The 13,031-nt window shown below is 51.1% G+C and overlaps 1 protein-coding gene across 2 annotated transcripts; it reads left to right on the plus strand.

Annotated features, from left to right (window-relative positions):
- Positions 1-6,329: 6,329 nt before the first annotated feature.
- RGS16 (regulator of G protein signaling 16) lies at positions 6,330-11,944 on the plus strand. Of its 2 annotated transcripts, none has more exons than XM_043485920.1 (5): positions 6,330-6,478; positions 7,372-7,482; positions 8,244-8,308; positions 8,600-8,766; positions 10,061-11,944. In XM_043485920.1, the coding sequence occupies exons 1-5, from the start codon at positions 6,435-6,437 to the stop codon at positions 10,289-10,291; spliced, it is 618 nt and encodes a 205-aa protein (XP_043341855.1). In that variant the 5' UTR covers positions 6,330-6,434; the 3' UTR covers positions 10,292-11,944. The 2 variants fall into 2 exon arrangements, with proteins under 2 accessions (XP_043341855.1, XP_043341856.1); XM_043485921.1 differs by having other exon boundaries at positions 8,247-8,308.
- The last annotated feature ends 1,087 nt before the right edge of the window (positions 11,945-13,031 follow it).

A 13,031-nucleotide genomic window follows, 5' to 3' on the forward strand; every position in this document is an offset into this window, starting at 1 on the left:
AATGGAAATAGTGACGGATTTTATTTTCTTGGGCTCCAAAATCAGTGCAGATGGTGACTGCAGCCATGAAATTAAAAGATGCTTGATCCTTGGAGTTAAAGCTATGGCCAACCTAGACAGCATATTAAAAAGCAGAGACATCATTTTGCCCACAAAGGTCTGTGTAGCCAAAGCTATGGTTTTTCCAGTAGTCATGTACAGATGTGAGAGTTGGACTATAAAGAAGGCTGAGCACTGAAGAATTGATGCTTTCAAACTGTGGTTCTGGAGGGGACTCTTGAGAGTCCTTTGGACTGCAAGGAGAGCAAAGCAGTCAATTCTGAGGGATATCAACCCTGAATATTCATTGGAAGGACTGATGCTAAAGCTGAAGCTCCAATCCTTTGGCCACCTGATGTGAATATTGGAAAAGACCCTGTCGGGATTGGGAATACATGTAAATCCATGGCTGATTCATATCAATGTATGACAAAACCCACTGGAAAAAAAAATAATAATAAAAAAAAAAAAAGAAAAGACCCTGATGCTGGGAAAGATTGAGGGCAAAAGTAGACGGAAAAAGATTGAAGGCAAAAGGGAATGGCAGAGAATAGATGGTGAGGTAGCATCACTGACTCAGTGGACATGAAATTGAGCAAATTCCGGGAGATGGTGGAGGACAGAGGAGCCTGCCGTCCACGGGGTTGCAAAGAGTTGCAAAGAGAATTAGAGACTAAACAGCAACAACAACAAATCTTTTATTCTAAGTGGTTTCTTAGGGCCTTGGAAAATTATCAAGTGAGAACAATCCAGATTTTGATAAAACTTTGTTTCTAAGATTCAGTGAGTGGAAGTGAGATGCTCTCAGAAAAAATGACACTTGTGACAAAAGTGCAAAGGGGAAGAGTGAGAAAGAGGAAGACAGAAACCCAGGGTGCTTAAGGAACTCTCCTGTTTTGGAACTGGTAGTAGTAGGGTCAGGTGGGGCTCATTTATGGCCACTGATTTATTTGGTACTTTAGGGAAAGCATCAACATGCAAGCATAGGCACCACAGGGAGGGGTCTAGAACAGCACACTGCAGGGGGACCCTGGGCACTGGGAGAGTTCAGGATTCAGAAACAGTCTGGTAGAAGTGTGGGGTAAAGCAAATCATCACAGCCAGGCAGGCAGGCCCATCTGAGTGCAGCACACCACACAACGGCAAGCGCAGGGCCTGTGAAGGGCCCCGGGCCGCATGCAACCACCCAGAAAGCATCTACCAGGGGCTCCATCTACCAGCAGAAGGGCGAAGAGGAACAAAGGCCTCCCAGGGCCCCACAGAGCCCAAAGGCTTTCAGAACTGGAGATCTGCCTCCCTTGAAAGCCGCTCCTGGGTTCTTTCCAAGGTAGGAGCCAGGGTCCTCATGAGCAAAGAGGGTTGGGGAGGCATCGCTGGGAAGGGAGGCGGGGCAAAGCAGCTGAAATGAGTTTTCCTGAAAAGAAAATAAAAGCCCAGAGGTTAGCTGAGGGACTTTAGCAGAGAAAGGGCCCTCGGCAGTCACACATGAGAATCGCACACACAAGGGACAGAAGAAGCAGACAAGTCCAGGGCCAGTGATGACACACAGTTGAGGGCAAAAAAAAAAAAAGTGGGAAGTGTGAATGGTGGGAGGGATGGGGAGCAAGGAAGAGGGGTAGGAGGAGGATACAGGAGAGAAAACTACGGAAGACAGATGACGTAGGGTAACGTTCTTCCCAAGCCTCTGCTTCATTCATCTCACAGTGATGAATTCTGAGCTCTAGAAAACATCACACACAGACGGGATGGTGTATGCTAGGAACTCAGGCTCTGGACTTGAGCTGAGATCAAAACCCAGCTTGACCACTTGCTAGCTGTGTGATGGTGGGCAAGTGACTTAACGCACCTCTGCCAGGGTTTACTCAAATGTAAAATGAGGACAAAGATAGGACCTGCCTCACGGGGGAATTATGAGAACTGAAAGAATCCGGGGGAAAGAAAACACACAGAACAGAGCCTGGCACACAGGTAGTGTTCAACAAATGTTAGCTCCTATGACCTTTGTTGAAACAGAAGCTAGCCAGCCAACATTCAAAGAATACACACGAAACCGGGCATGCTGCCAGGGGCTGGAGCTAAAAAGAGGACCAAGACCATGATCCCTGCCCTCCAGGAGCTCACAGAGCAAACACACTGGGAATCAATTCTGAGTTCAGGGCAACATAGGGAGGAGCAAGTTCCAGAGATGAGAGAGCACTTGAGCCTGGCCTCAAAAATAACAAACTCTAGTGAACACAAGTCCTGTGGCTGTAGGACTCAGACTAGTGTTTGCCTCTATTGTGGGGTGGGGTGGGAAGTTGGCTGGAAGAGGCGTGAAGGTTTCTAGGATGATGGAAGTATTCCATAGCTTGATTGGCTCTTAGGTAAAATGCCATCCGGCAAGCTGGCAAGGTGTATGATGGCTATGTGGGTGTCTACATTCATCAAAACTCATTGAGCTGAACACTTAAGATCTGTGCATTTACTATATGCTAGCTGTATCTCAACCTATGTAAATTAGTTTACTGAAAATAAATTTTAAAGTGAGAACTGGCCTCAGTCATTAAAAGGAATGACATAGTATCATTTGCGGCAACATGGATGGACCTAGACAGTGTCATCCTGAGTGAAGTAAGTTAAAGGAGAAATATCATATGGCATCCCTTATATGTGGAATCTGAAACAAGAAATGATACAAATGAACTTACAAATAAGAAGGAGACTCACGGACTCGGAAGAGGAACTTATGGTTGCCAGGGGGAAGGGATAGTTAGGGAGTTTGGGAAGGTCAGGTACACACTGCTGCATTTAAAATGGATAACCAACAAGGACCTACTGTATAGCACATGGAACTCTGCTGTGTTACATGCCAGCCTGGATGGGTGTGTGTGGGGGTGGTGGTGGTTGGGGTAGAATGGATCCATGTACATGTATGGCTGAGTCCCTTTGCTGTTCACCTGAAATTATCATTAATTAATTAATTATCATTAATGTGATATCATTAATCGGCTATACCCCAATACAAAGTGAAAAGTTTGGGGAAAAAAAAAGAATAAAATGAGTAGAACTGGGATTGGAGGGTCCTTCAGAAATCAAGAAAGTGTTTTCATTTCCTCTAACCACTTCCAGTAGACAAAGGTCCTGTCTAGACCTCAGTCTCCATGGAAAGAATGGCCAGGGAGAGCTGAAAGAGATGGACTGCCATTTGGCTGGGGCCTTGTGGATGTTGAATCCTGACCCCAGATGACCCAGGTGCAGAGCTGTGTCTGCACAGTCTCCATTAAAGAGAGCGCATCTGCTCTGGGCTCACGGGGCAAAAATGAGGTCAGGTTCTGTCAAAGCCAGTGCGATTCACAGGCGAGCTCAACTTGCTGGATTGACAGCAACTGTTTAGTCATTACTGAAATTGCAGACATGAACCGACCTACCTGCTGGGAAGAGAATTTCGGATAAACCGTGAACTTCAAAAACTTTCTGCCTGGAAACTGAAGGGGTAACCATGGCAACCGGAGGCAGGTCGAGCTAGAAGAGGGCTCTTCATCTTGAGCAGGGAGCTTTGTGCTCCTGGATTCGCCCATCTGTGCACCATACATCAATCCCTTTGTCTCTTTCGCTTTCTTTGCTGAATGAAAAAGTACTAGCTCAGGAATCTGGAGACTGGGCCCAGGGTTCAGCTGTTTTCAGCTCCAGTGCCCTTAACTAAGTGCCTCAACCACTGCCGTTTTGCTGTTTGCAGAATGGACACTTAAAAGCTCCTTTGGACTATTCACGGGGATACAGAAAGAACAGGAGGGTTTGAGGAGGTTTTCTGCCTAACCACTATTCTTGTTGTCATGTGACCATATCCAGGCTGATTCCAACGTGGCACCACTGAGGGTAAGACCAAGGGTTCAATCCACCCATAAATTCGCCTTTATTGCTTGGAGAAAAGGTATCCCAGACCCCACCCATGTCCGCATTTGGCAGCTGTGTGATAAAAGTGTGCACTGGGGCAGGGGGTGGCACCAGGTGAAAAAATAGCCATCATCCCAGTTAATGCATCATCGTGTGGACCAAGGACCGTGCTGAGCAGCAGACGTTCAAAAAGGCCTCCTTCCGTGGCCTCCTGTCATGCCTTGCCCATCGCGCTGCCCCACACCAGACCGGCCCCGGACTTGTGAGCAAGGCAGAACAAGAGCCAAGGTGGGCGAGACCGGGTGCAGGTGGATCCGGCACCTAGGATGGCACTGCTGCCTCGAACCCTGTGCCCCATGAACCAACCCTCTAATGGGCTGGGGCGCTGGGGAAGGCTCAGCTCTGGCTTCAGAGTACATCAGCCTTTGACTTCCTGGGTCAGCTCCCGCAGGCGCTGCCTTAAAAAAGGAACCTGCTCTGACAGAAGATCCCCCACGCGGTTCTGATTTGGGCATCATTTCCTGTAGTGATGCCTCAACGACTGTTTCACAGCCTTCCTCCCCTCTTCCCCTCTGTGGTTTTTCCCTTTCCCTCCCTGACCAGCTTTTCTGGGCCTTCTCACTGGGTTTTGTCAGGGGAGATCTCTTCTGTGTCCTCTTTTCCGACCCTTTACTTCCAGACCTCACTGAGAAATAGCAACTCTCAAATGCCCCTTGTGAAATAAACACCTAAACTCCCAGAGTCACAAAAAACGTGCTATTGAGCCTTATCTTTTTCGTCTAGCAACCCTTGTATCCCTAATAAGTAAGTCTGAGAGTGAAGGCTGACTGAGTGCTGACTGAGAGTTGAGTGCTGTCCCAAGCACCTTCTGGGTGTGGTCACGGGTGCTGCATCTCCCAGATTTTCTTCTGGGACCAGACCCCCATCCCCCAGGGTGCTGGCTGTTACAGGCTCACAGCAGTCTCTCTCAGTTGCTGCCTTGACAGAGGGAATTGCCTGGTTTAAAATGAGGTCGTCCAATGAAGCGGTGACATGGGGTGCAAAGGCCCGCCCCTTGCTTCAGTGGGGGAATGCTCAGAAGGGCCATCCCACTCCAGAGCATCCCCTGGGGCCCACTTGGCATTTGCTTCCTCCTTCTGCCCAGCCCTGTTTCCCTCCCACCTTCTTAGTTCCCAGAACTCTCCCCAGCGAGTCTCTGCCTCAGAGGAACCGAGTTTCCTGTTTCTTGGGGAATTCAAACTAAGAATTAAATGTATTTAGTCCTCACAACAACTTTATGAAATAAGTGCATCATTTATTCTAGAGACAAGGAAACAGAGGCATGGAATGGTTAAGAAGCTCGCCTAAGGTCTCCCATCAGTAAATGGAGGAGCCCAGATTTGAAACCGAAAAATCTAGATCTTACACTCAGGTACAGCCTCTTTTGCATTGCATTGCAGGTGGATTCTTTACCACTGAGCCACCAGGGAAGCCCTCACGTGCAGCCTCTTAATAGCAATCCCAAGGGGAAGCATCAAGACGTGGGAAAACTGGGGAGAGAGGCAGGGCATTTATTACCTGTATCTCAGAGATGAAGATGCTGAACTAGCTAACAACTGCTTAAAGGCAGGATCATTCATTAGTTACCGAAGTGTTGGGATTTGGAGAGGAGCAGTGGAAAAAGTATGGTAAATTCATATCTGAATTCTTGCAGAACACTCACTGTGTGACTTTGATCAAGTTATTCAACCTGAGTCTTAGTAACAAGTACATAGTAGATGCCCACCTCTCCCCCAAACACACACACTCTTTGTCTGCTCTTGCTAACTCTGATCTTGGGCAAGTCTCTTTAACGTTCTGACTCAAGTTTTTTCCATCCATAGAATGAGGTGATGATGACAACGGGCTTACTTGGTTGACCCGAGGCCATCTGGGTAAGAACACAGTAAATGGAAGTTATCAGTATAACCATGATGCTGTGCTGTCGGGCTTGCACCGTGTGCTGGGGTCCTTAGGGCCGAACAGGCTCAGGCTTGAGCTGTGATGGACCCCAGGTGTACCTCCCCTCTCCACCACCCCCACGCAAATTCTCCTGGCATCGCTGAGTTGGTTTCCTGCTTTTACTAGCTGCCGGCGGTTTTTTTTTCTTACTAAACGGTGCGCGCATCTCATCTCCGTGAGACTTCTCTGCCGCCTCACCCTCCCCACTCCGGCGTCCGCTCGGAGGAGGGGGCAGCCCCGTGAGCACCCCCGCGGGGCGAAGGTTGCACCGGGCGAGGGCAAATCCTGGGCCGGGCGCCCCGCCCCGTCGCGCTCCAGGCCCCGCCTCCGCCTTCGCCCGCGCTCAGTACCGCTCTCCGATTGGTCGGCGGCGCGCAGCCTCTCCGCCCCCTACAAGGGAATAAAAGCCGCTGGCTCCGCGCGTCCCGTTTAGTAAACCCAGACAGGCGCTGGTCGCCCTTTCTCTGTGTATTCGTGTTCTGCGGTGCCCACTGGAGCCCGCTACCATCGTCCCCAAGACGTGCTGCCCTGCATCCGTAGCCATGTGTCGGACCCTGGCCGCCTTCCCCACCTCCTGCCTGGAGAGGTAAGAGCAGTTTGTCCAGATGCTTGGGGGAAGAAGAAGTCCCACCAACCTTAGGGAGTGAAGCGGCAGGCTTGCAGACCTGGGTGGTCTGGAGAACGGGATGAAAGTGACTTGAGAGGCAGAGGTCAGCTTGGTTCCACGTTCTCAGATGCCTCTCTTAGAGTCTCAGGGAAGGATGGGTGATGGGAACCGAGAAGGCAAAGCCAAGGGAAGCAGGGGGACCACTGTTTAAACACTGCTATTCCCCATCATTCCTCTGACAAGTGGCAGTCCTACCCAGGTGACCTGCTGCAGGAAGACCGCTGTGGCATCGCCCGGCAAAACTGAGTCTTCCCCAGTTTCTTAAGCACTTGGTTTTCATTCTAAGTTATAGATCTAGAGGCATGGCTTCCTCTGATCCTGGAAGTACAGGGAACTGTTTCTCAGGCCCTCAGCGAGGGACGTCCCCACTTCCCAGGGAGCTACACACCCACTCCAGTCCTTGCTGGAGCCAGTGGCTGGGAAGGAAAAAGTAAAGATGAAGGCAGAAATCAGCTTCCACACAGCTCCGAAAATATTTGTGACAAGCCTAGAGAGTACTGAATTGCCTGTGCTAAATCAACAGGCACAAAAAGTATGACTTAAGTGGGGAAAAAGCCCATGTGTGCTATACTGCAAACCCCCAAACTGTAAGACAACCAAGTCACGGCTGAAATGTTGCTTTCATTGTTTCTGGGCTCATGATGCTGATGAGAGAGGTGAAGTGTAGGCCCTGGGAACAGCTATGGGTTCCCAGGAACCCTCAGGCTTGGAATTTGAGTGGCACAAGCCTGTGCTCTTCTGGGACTTCATGAATCTCTCTGCCCTGGCTGAGCAAGGGGAGAATCCTCATGCACTCATGCTTTGCCTTCCAGAGCCAAAGAATTCAAGACACGGCTGGGGATCTTTCTTCACAAGTCAGAACTGGGCTCCGATACCGGGAGTGTTGGCAAGTTCGAGTGGGGCAGTAAACACAGCAAAGAGGGGTAAGTCCTGCTGACCAGCCCAGAGCCCCTAGAGGGAAGGAGCCAGATTTAGGAAGGGAGTCCTGAGAAGGAAAATACTAGGAGAAATTAGGACAGACCATCATGGACCTTGGTGACCTCTTCCTAGAGATTGTAATGAAACTTTTTGCTGGTCTGCTATGGCTGTCTGGCTCATGGGTGGCTGGGTGGATGGCTCCAGCCTTCTAAGTCCACCAAAGAATGAAGATACCCAGGGTTGGAATGTCTAGTTACCAGATTCTCCCGTCTGGAGATGCCATTGCATGTGTGACCAGGGCAAGGGCAGGGCCCAAGGCCACTGGACCCTGCTTCTCCTTGCATGCAGTTTCCCGGGAAGCCCGGTTATATTGACTGTGGCAGGTGCTGCGCTGGGCTCTGGGGTGGTGGGTAGGCATAATCTCTATTCAGGAGACCCTTATTTCCTTGAGAAAGTGTACAAAACAAACTGAGAGTTAGGGGAATCGGAGGAATTTTGGACAGCAAAAACACAGTCTTAGATATTTACTGAGGGCCGGAAGGTCCCTGCTTTGGTTTCTGGTTACTAGATTGTCCACTAGAAAACACAACCATTTCCCTAAACCTCAGCAAAAAGTTGGGGAGTTTGAGGAGTCAGCTCTGATAATTTTACTGAGCAATCCTCCGTGTGAATTCTACAACTTCAGAGTTCTAGGCTAGGATTTATACTATGTATTAGTTTGTTGTTTTTTAAATTAAAATCTTGCCCCCCGCCCCCCTTTTTTTAGCAGAAACTTCTCAGAAGATGTGCTGGGATGGAAAGAGTCATTTGACTTGCTGCTGAGCAGTAAAAGTGAGTTGTGTCTGTTGTGTCTGTCTGTGGATGGCACACGGGGCACATGGGTACCCATGTGCCGCAGAGCCAGCCTGAGGATGCTGAGAACGTGGGCAAAATAATAGTAGTAGTAATAATAATCCCCTAGTGTGTCAGCCTCTATCCAGAATACAAAGGCAGGTCCTTGTTTGAGAAAATTACATCCCCAAAATAGAGCCATTAACTACAATTGCTGTCTTTTCTTCTTTTATTCCCGGCTGGCTGTCTCCACTGTCTGACCTGCCTCTTCCTCTCTCCCTGCAACCCCAGATGGAGTGGCCGCCTTCCACGCCTTCCTGAAGACAGAGTTCAGCGAGGAGAACCTGGAGTTCTGGCTGGCCTGTGAGGAGTTCAAGAAGCTCCGGTCCGCTACCAAGCTGGCCTCCCGGGCTCACCGGATCTTTGAGGAGTTCATCTGCAGTGAAGCCCCCAAAGAGGTCAGAGCCATGACCCATTCCAGGGATCGTGCAGACTCTGCCTGCTCCTTCCCCGCTGAGAATTGGGGATGGTCAGGGGCCAGTAAGGGACGGGCTGAGTTTAGAAGTGGAGTGGCCTTATCTGACACAGGAGGCTGGAGATCAAAAAAGACAGGCTCCAGGCCACCCCTGGGTACCGTTACCCTCAGAGTCATCAATGGGACTGGAGGGGTTGGCAAGGGTTTTGGCTTCTGTCCACACCCACTTTTGTAAACTAAGCCCTTTTTAGAGACTCAGAATACTTAACACAACTGTGGAGACAGGTCATCATAGGATAACCTGACTCAGTCCCCCAGCTGACCTGCCTCACTCACTCAGGTCTGTGGTTGGTGACCCTTTCAACCTTCCCTCTGGCCTCCACCGTGTTTGATAAGGAATATGACGCCACCTTGTGGAGAGAGAGTAGTAATGGCTTGCTTTTGTATCTGTATTTTCTGAGCATTTTTATTTCACTCATCAAGATATGTTGGGCACCAGTTACATGCAAGGCACATTTATAGTCATTGAGAATATGACAGTGAACACAAAGCCTCTACCCCAGTGAGAGAAGATGACAATAACCAATTAAATAAATATTGCCAGGGGGGTGATCTGTGCTCTGATAAGAAGAAAGCAGGCTATGAGAGAGTATCAGGGTACAGGGTCGGAGGATGTGACACGGGAAACAGGAAATGCAATGACCAGAGAGTGCCTTTGTGATCACAGGCCAGCAGGTGGGCCCACGTGGAGCGGGAAGTGAGGGGGAGAGAGTGGGAGGTGATGTCACACAGGTGGCAGGCGGCCAGGGGCTGGCCCAGGTAGCCTTGCGGGCTCAGCACCCATGTCGGCCTTTTCTCGGAGCGATGGGGAACAACAGAACTGCTGGCAGACTGACTTGTGTTTTATAAGGTTCTCTTTGCCGCTAGGTGGAGAACAGACCCTGGGGTTCAGGGGAGGAGAGAGACCAGATAGCAGGTGCTGGCACTAGCCTAGGAGAGAGGTGGTGATGACTTGAACCTGGGTTGTCACAGAGAAACAGGTGAAAAGAGGGTGGCTCTGTACCCATTCTTAACATCTCCTGGGTGGTTCTGAGAGAGTGGAGGGTAGAAGTGAGGACAGGCCCAGAGCTGAAAAGCCCATGGTCGACTCAGCAGACCCCCAGTTCCTGGTTCAGAATCCAGTGCTCCTTCCATTGCCCCCCCTGCCAGCCCCCTCACCTTGCCATCCCTGGCCCTGACCCCCCAACTCAACCACATGCTTGTCCTCCTTCCCACAGGTGAACATAGACCACGAGACCAGGGAGCTGACTAGGACGAATCTGCAGGCTGCCACTGCTGCGTGTTTCGACGTGGCTCAGGGGAAGACGCGAACCCTGATGGAGAAGGACTCCTACCGGCGCTTCCTGAAGTCCCCCGCTTACCGGGACCTGGCCACCCAAGCCACCCACGCCATGGCCGCCTCTGCCTCCCCGTCCAGCGGCAGCCCAGCTGAGCCCTCGCACACCTGAGCCTCAGGACCTGGAAGGAGCCAGCCGGGCAGAGAGACTGAGTCACCCACCCCCGAGGTGCTGTCCTGGTGGGGGAGGCAGGTTCTGCAGAGCAAGAGAGGACAGCGAAGGAAGAAGCTGACCTGGTGACACCCTCACCTCCAGATCCTTGGGACTGAATTCCATGCATGAGAGGGTCACCCCCCCTCTAGGACCTGTGGACCAGGGCTGAAGATGAGGGTTGTGTGGGGCTCTCAAGGGGGTAAGAATGATGGTGCAAGAGTCATCATTGGCTCTGGCCATTCTCAACAGGACAAGGGATATTCCCAGGGGGCTTTGCGAAGTGCATGGATAAAGGGGAACTTGAAAATGAGGGAGAGAAAGACAACCAGGTTAGCCAGTTTTGCCTGTCGAATGGTTGACCTGTTTTCCTAATTCCCAGACTGTCCTGGGCATGAAGGGAGCCATGGACGTGGAGTCTTCCCATCCTGTCCTTCTCATCTGCCTCTGGGCAGAGGGGGAGTCCTCTTGCTTGCACTTCTTAACACTTCTGTGTCCAGCCTGGCAGTCTTGTCAAGGCCAGAGAACCAATGTGATGCTTGCCCCGAATGAGATATTTACCTCAAACACTGGCTTTCAAGCCCCTCTCCAAATCAGTGGAGAGCCCTGAAAACAGGCCATCTTGCTCATGCGAAATGAACCTTGGTGCTCTTGGTGGGCTCTTGCGGGGGCCCCTGACTCCGTCTATGCCGCTGGGTCCACCTGTGAGCAGGACCTGCTGAGAGCCTCTTGCTGGGATGTGCCCCCTCTTAGCTGCCCGGAGGAAGGCGTGGGGCCTCTTGGTGAGCGGCTAGTCCAGCCCTTATGCTGGGCAGGGTGGAACAAGGGAGAAAGGGCTCCTGGGAAACAAACCTCATGGCAGTTCCAGAAAGTCCGGTTTAAATCAAGCTAATATTTTATTTTTGTGAGGATGAGAACAGGGAAAAAGAGATTCCCCAGGATGGAAGGGGAACCTTGTGTTTCTTTGCTGTGGATTGCGGGGGGTGTACTCACTGGGGTGTCAGTGAGAAATGAGGCAGGGACCTTGATGAACTTGGACGGCCCGTAGAAGCTGGGAATGAAACTGGGGTGGAGACAGGCTGATGTCAAGAGCAGGACTAGGGAAAATCAGAACCTGCTTGTCACCCCAGGGCATCACCAAACACCCTGGTGGGACTTCTGCCCGTGCAGGGCTGGGGAGGTGAATTAACCAGGCAGCCCCCTCTTGCCCCCAGGGAAATCCACACTGTTCTCTCTGCACTAGAAGCTCCTCCAGGAGAAAAGTATTTAAGCCTAACATATTGTTGGTTTTGTGACAGTGGTCACGGCACATTATTTTTTATTGCTGTTATTGTGTTGTTGCTATTGTTATTTATTGCCATTTTTGTGTCTGCCTCTTCTGGAGAATCCACAGGAGCTGGTAGCCTGGCTGTCTCCCTCTTTCCAGCGGACGCTACCTCTTGAAGTGCTGGGAACCTCTTAGCGCCTGTCAGGAACTCATGGCCGTTTAAATATTTATTTATTGTTGACAACGGGAGCTGGTTTCCTAGATGTGAACGATGTACTTATTCAACCCCCGTTTTCCTATTTGAGCATGTTATTTTATTGTGAAATAAAGATAAAACCCAGACATGAGATCCTGTCTGCATGGGCCGTGTGGTCAGGGGAAGAGGGAAGGGAAGTGCTCGGGGCAGGGGGTGCCTTGTGGGAGAGCTGGTCTCCGGAGATGTCACAGGACGCGTGGGGAAGCTTGCGGGTGTATGGGCGGAGGCGCACGTCCAAGGCCTGTTTGCCTGGTGACTGGTTCTAACGGTGGCCACCAGGATGGTAACTTCCTTTCAGCTGGTGACGGCCCAGCTCATGTCAAGCTGTTGTGTCCTGTTGGTGGTGAGCCTGGCCTGGGACCTGGGACCCTTTGCTGCAAGGCTGCAATGCTTGCACCTGGATACACGTCTCCTCCAGCAGCAAAATACAAAGGAACTGTGGGACTCAAAAGAACCGCGTGCATGCGCAGCTGGGGCAAATTCTGGACCCAAAAGATACAAAGAGACCAAAAAACACAACTGCCACTTTTGAGCAGCCTAGAGCAAAAATAGGGTACTGCGCAAGGGCCCTGCACACACCACCACCTAAGGGGGGGACAGAACACCTAGGCAGCCCCTCCTGCCTAACCCCTGAACAACACTCCCACCCTCACCTCATAAAGGAACCAGCTCCCCGCTCCTCAGGGAGCGAGCAAGCAAGGGAACCTGCTGTTTGCTCTCGCTCCCCGCTGCTGCAGCAGGGGCCCCAGTTGAGCCGTGTCTGAATTTCTTGTCTGGCCTCCAGTCAATTTCTATTGATTGAGGAAGGCCAAGAACCCTGGCTGGCAACAGGTGGACCCGGCTCAGCTGTCATTTCAGAGCCCATCTCCTCTGTCCATCTGACCCAGCATGAGCCATTCCCGGTTCTCGGAACATCAAGGGGTGGTTTCCCCTGGCCAAGTAGCCACACATTGTCAGTTGGGGGCTGGAGACTTCTGTGATATCTTCACCTTTGCCCATTTCCAATTTGCATTAGTTTACTTTTGGGCTTCCCTCATGGCTCAGTTGGTAAAGAATCCACCCGCAATGCGGGAGACCTGGGCTCAATCCCTGGGTTGGGAACATCCCCCGGAGAAGGGAAAGGCTCTGCACTCCAGTATTCTGGCCTGGAGAATTCCATGGATTATATAGTCCATGGG

This window comes from Cervus canadensis, chromosome 13 (genome assembly GCF_019320065.1).
Source record: "Cervus canadensis isolate Bull #8, Minnesota chromosome 13, ASM1932006v1, whole genome shotgun sequence".
Taxonomy (NCBI): domain Eukaryota; kingdom Metazoa; phylum Chordata; class Mammalia; order Artiodactyla; family Cervidae; genus Cervus; species Cervus canadensis.

Coding starts and splice junctions, on each gene's coding strand:
- RGS16 (XM_043485920.1), top strand. CDS start 6,435: ATGTGTCGGACCCTGGCCGCCTTCCCCACCTCCTGCCTGGAGAG. Junction 6,479..7,371: donor CCCACCTCCTGCCTGGAGAG/GTAAGAGCAGTT, acceptor TTTGCCTTCCAG/AGCCAAAGAATTCAAGACAC. Junction 8,767..10,060: donor GCAGTGAAGCCCCCAAAGAG/GTCAGAGCCATG, acceptor TCCTTCCCACAG/GTGAACATAGACCACGAGAC.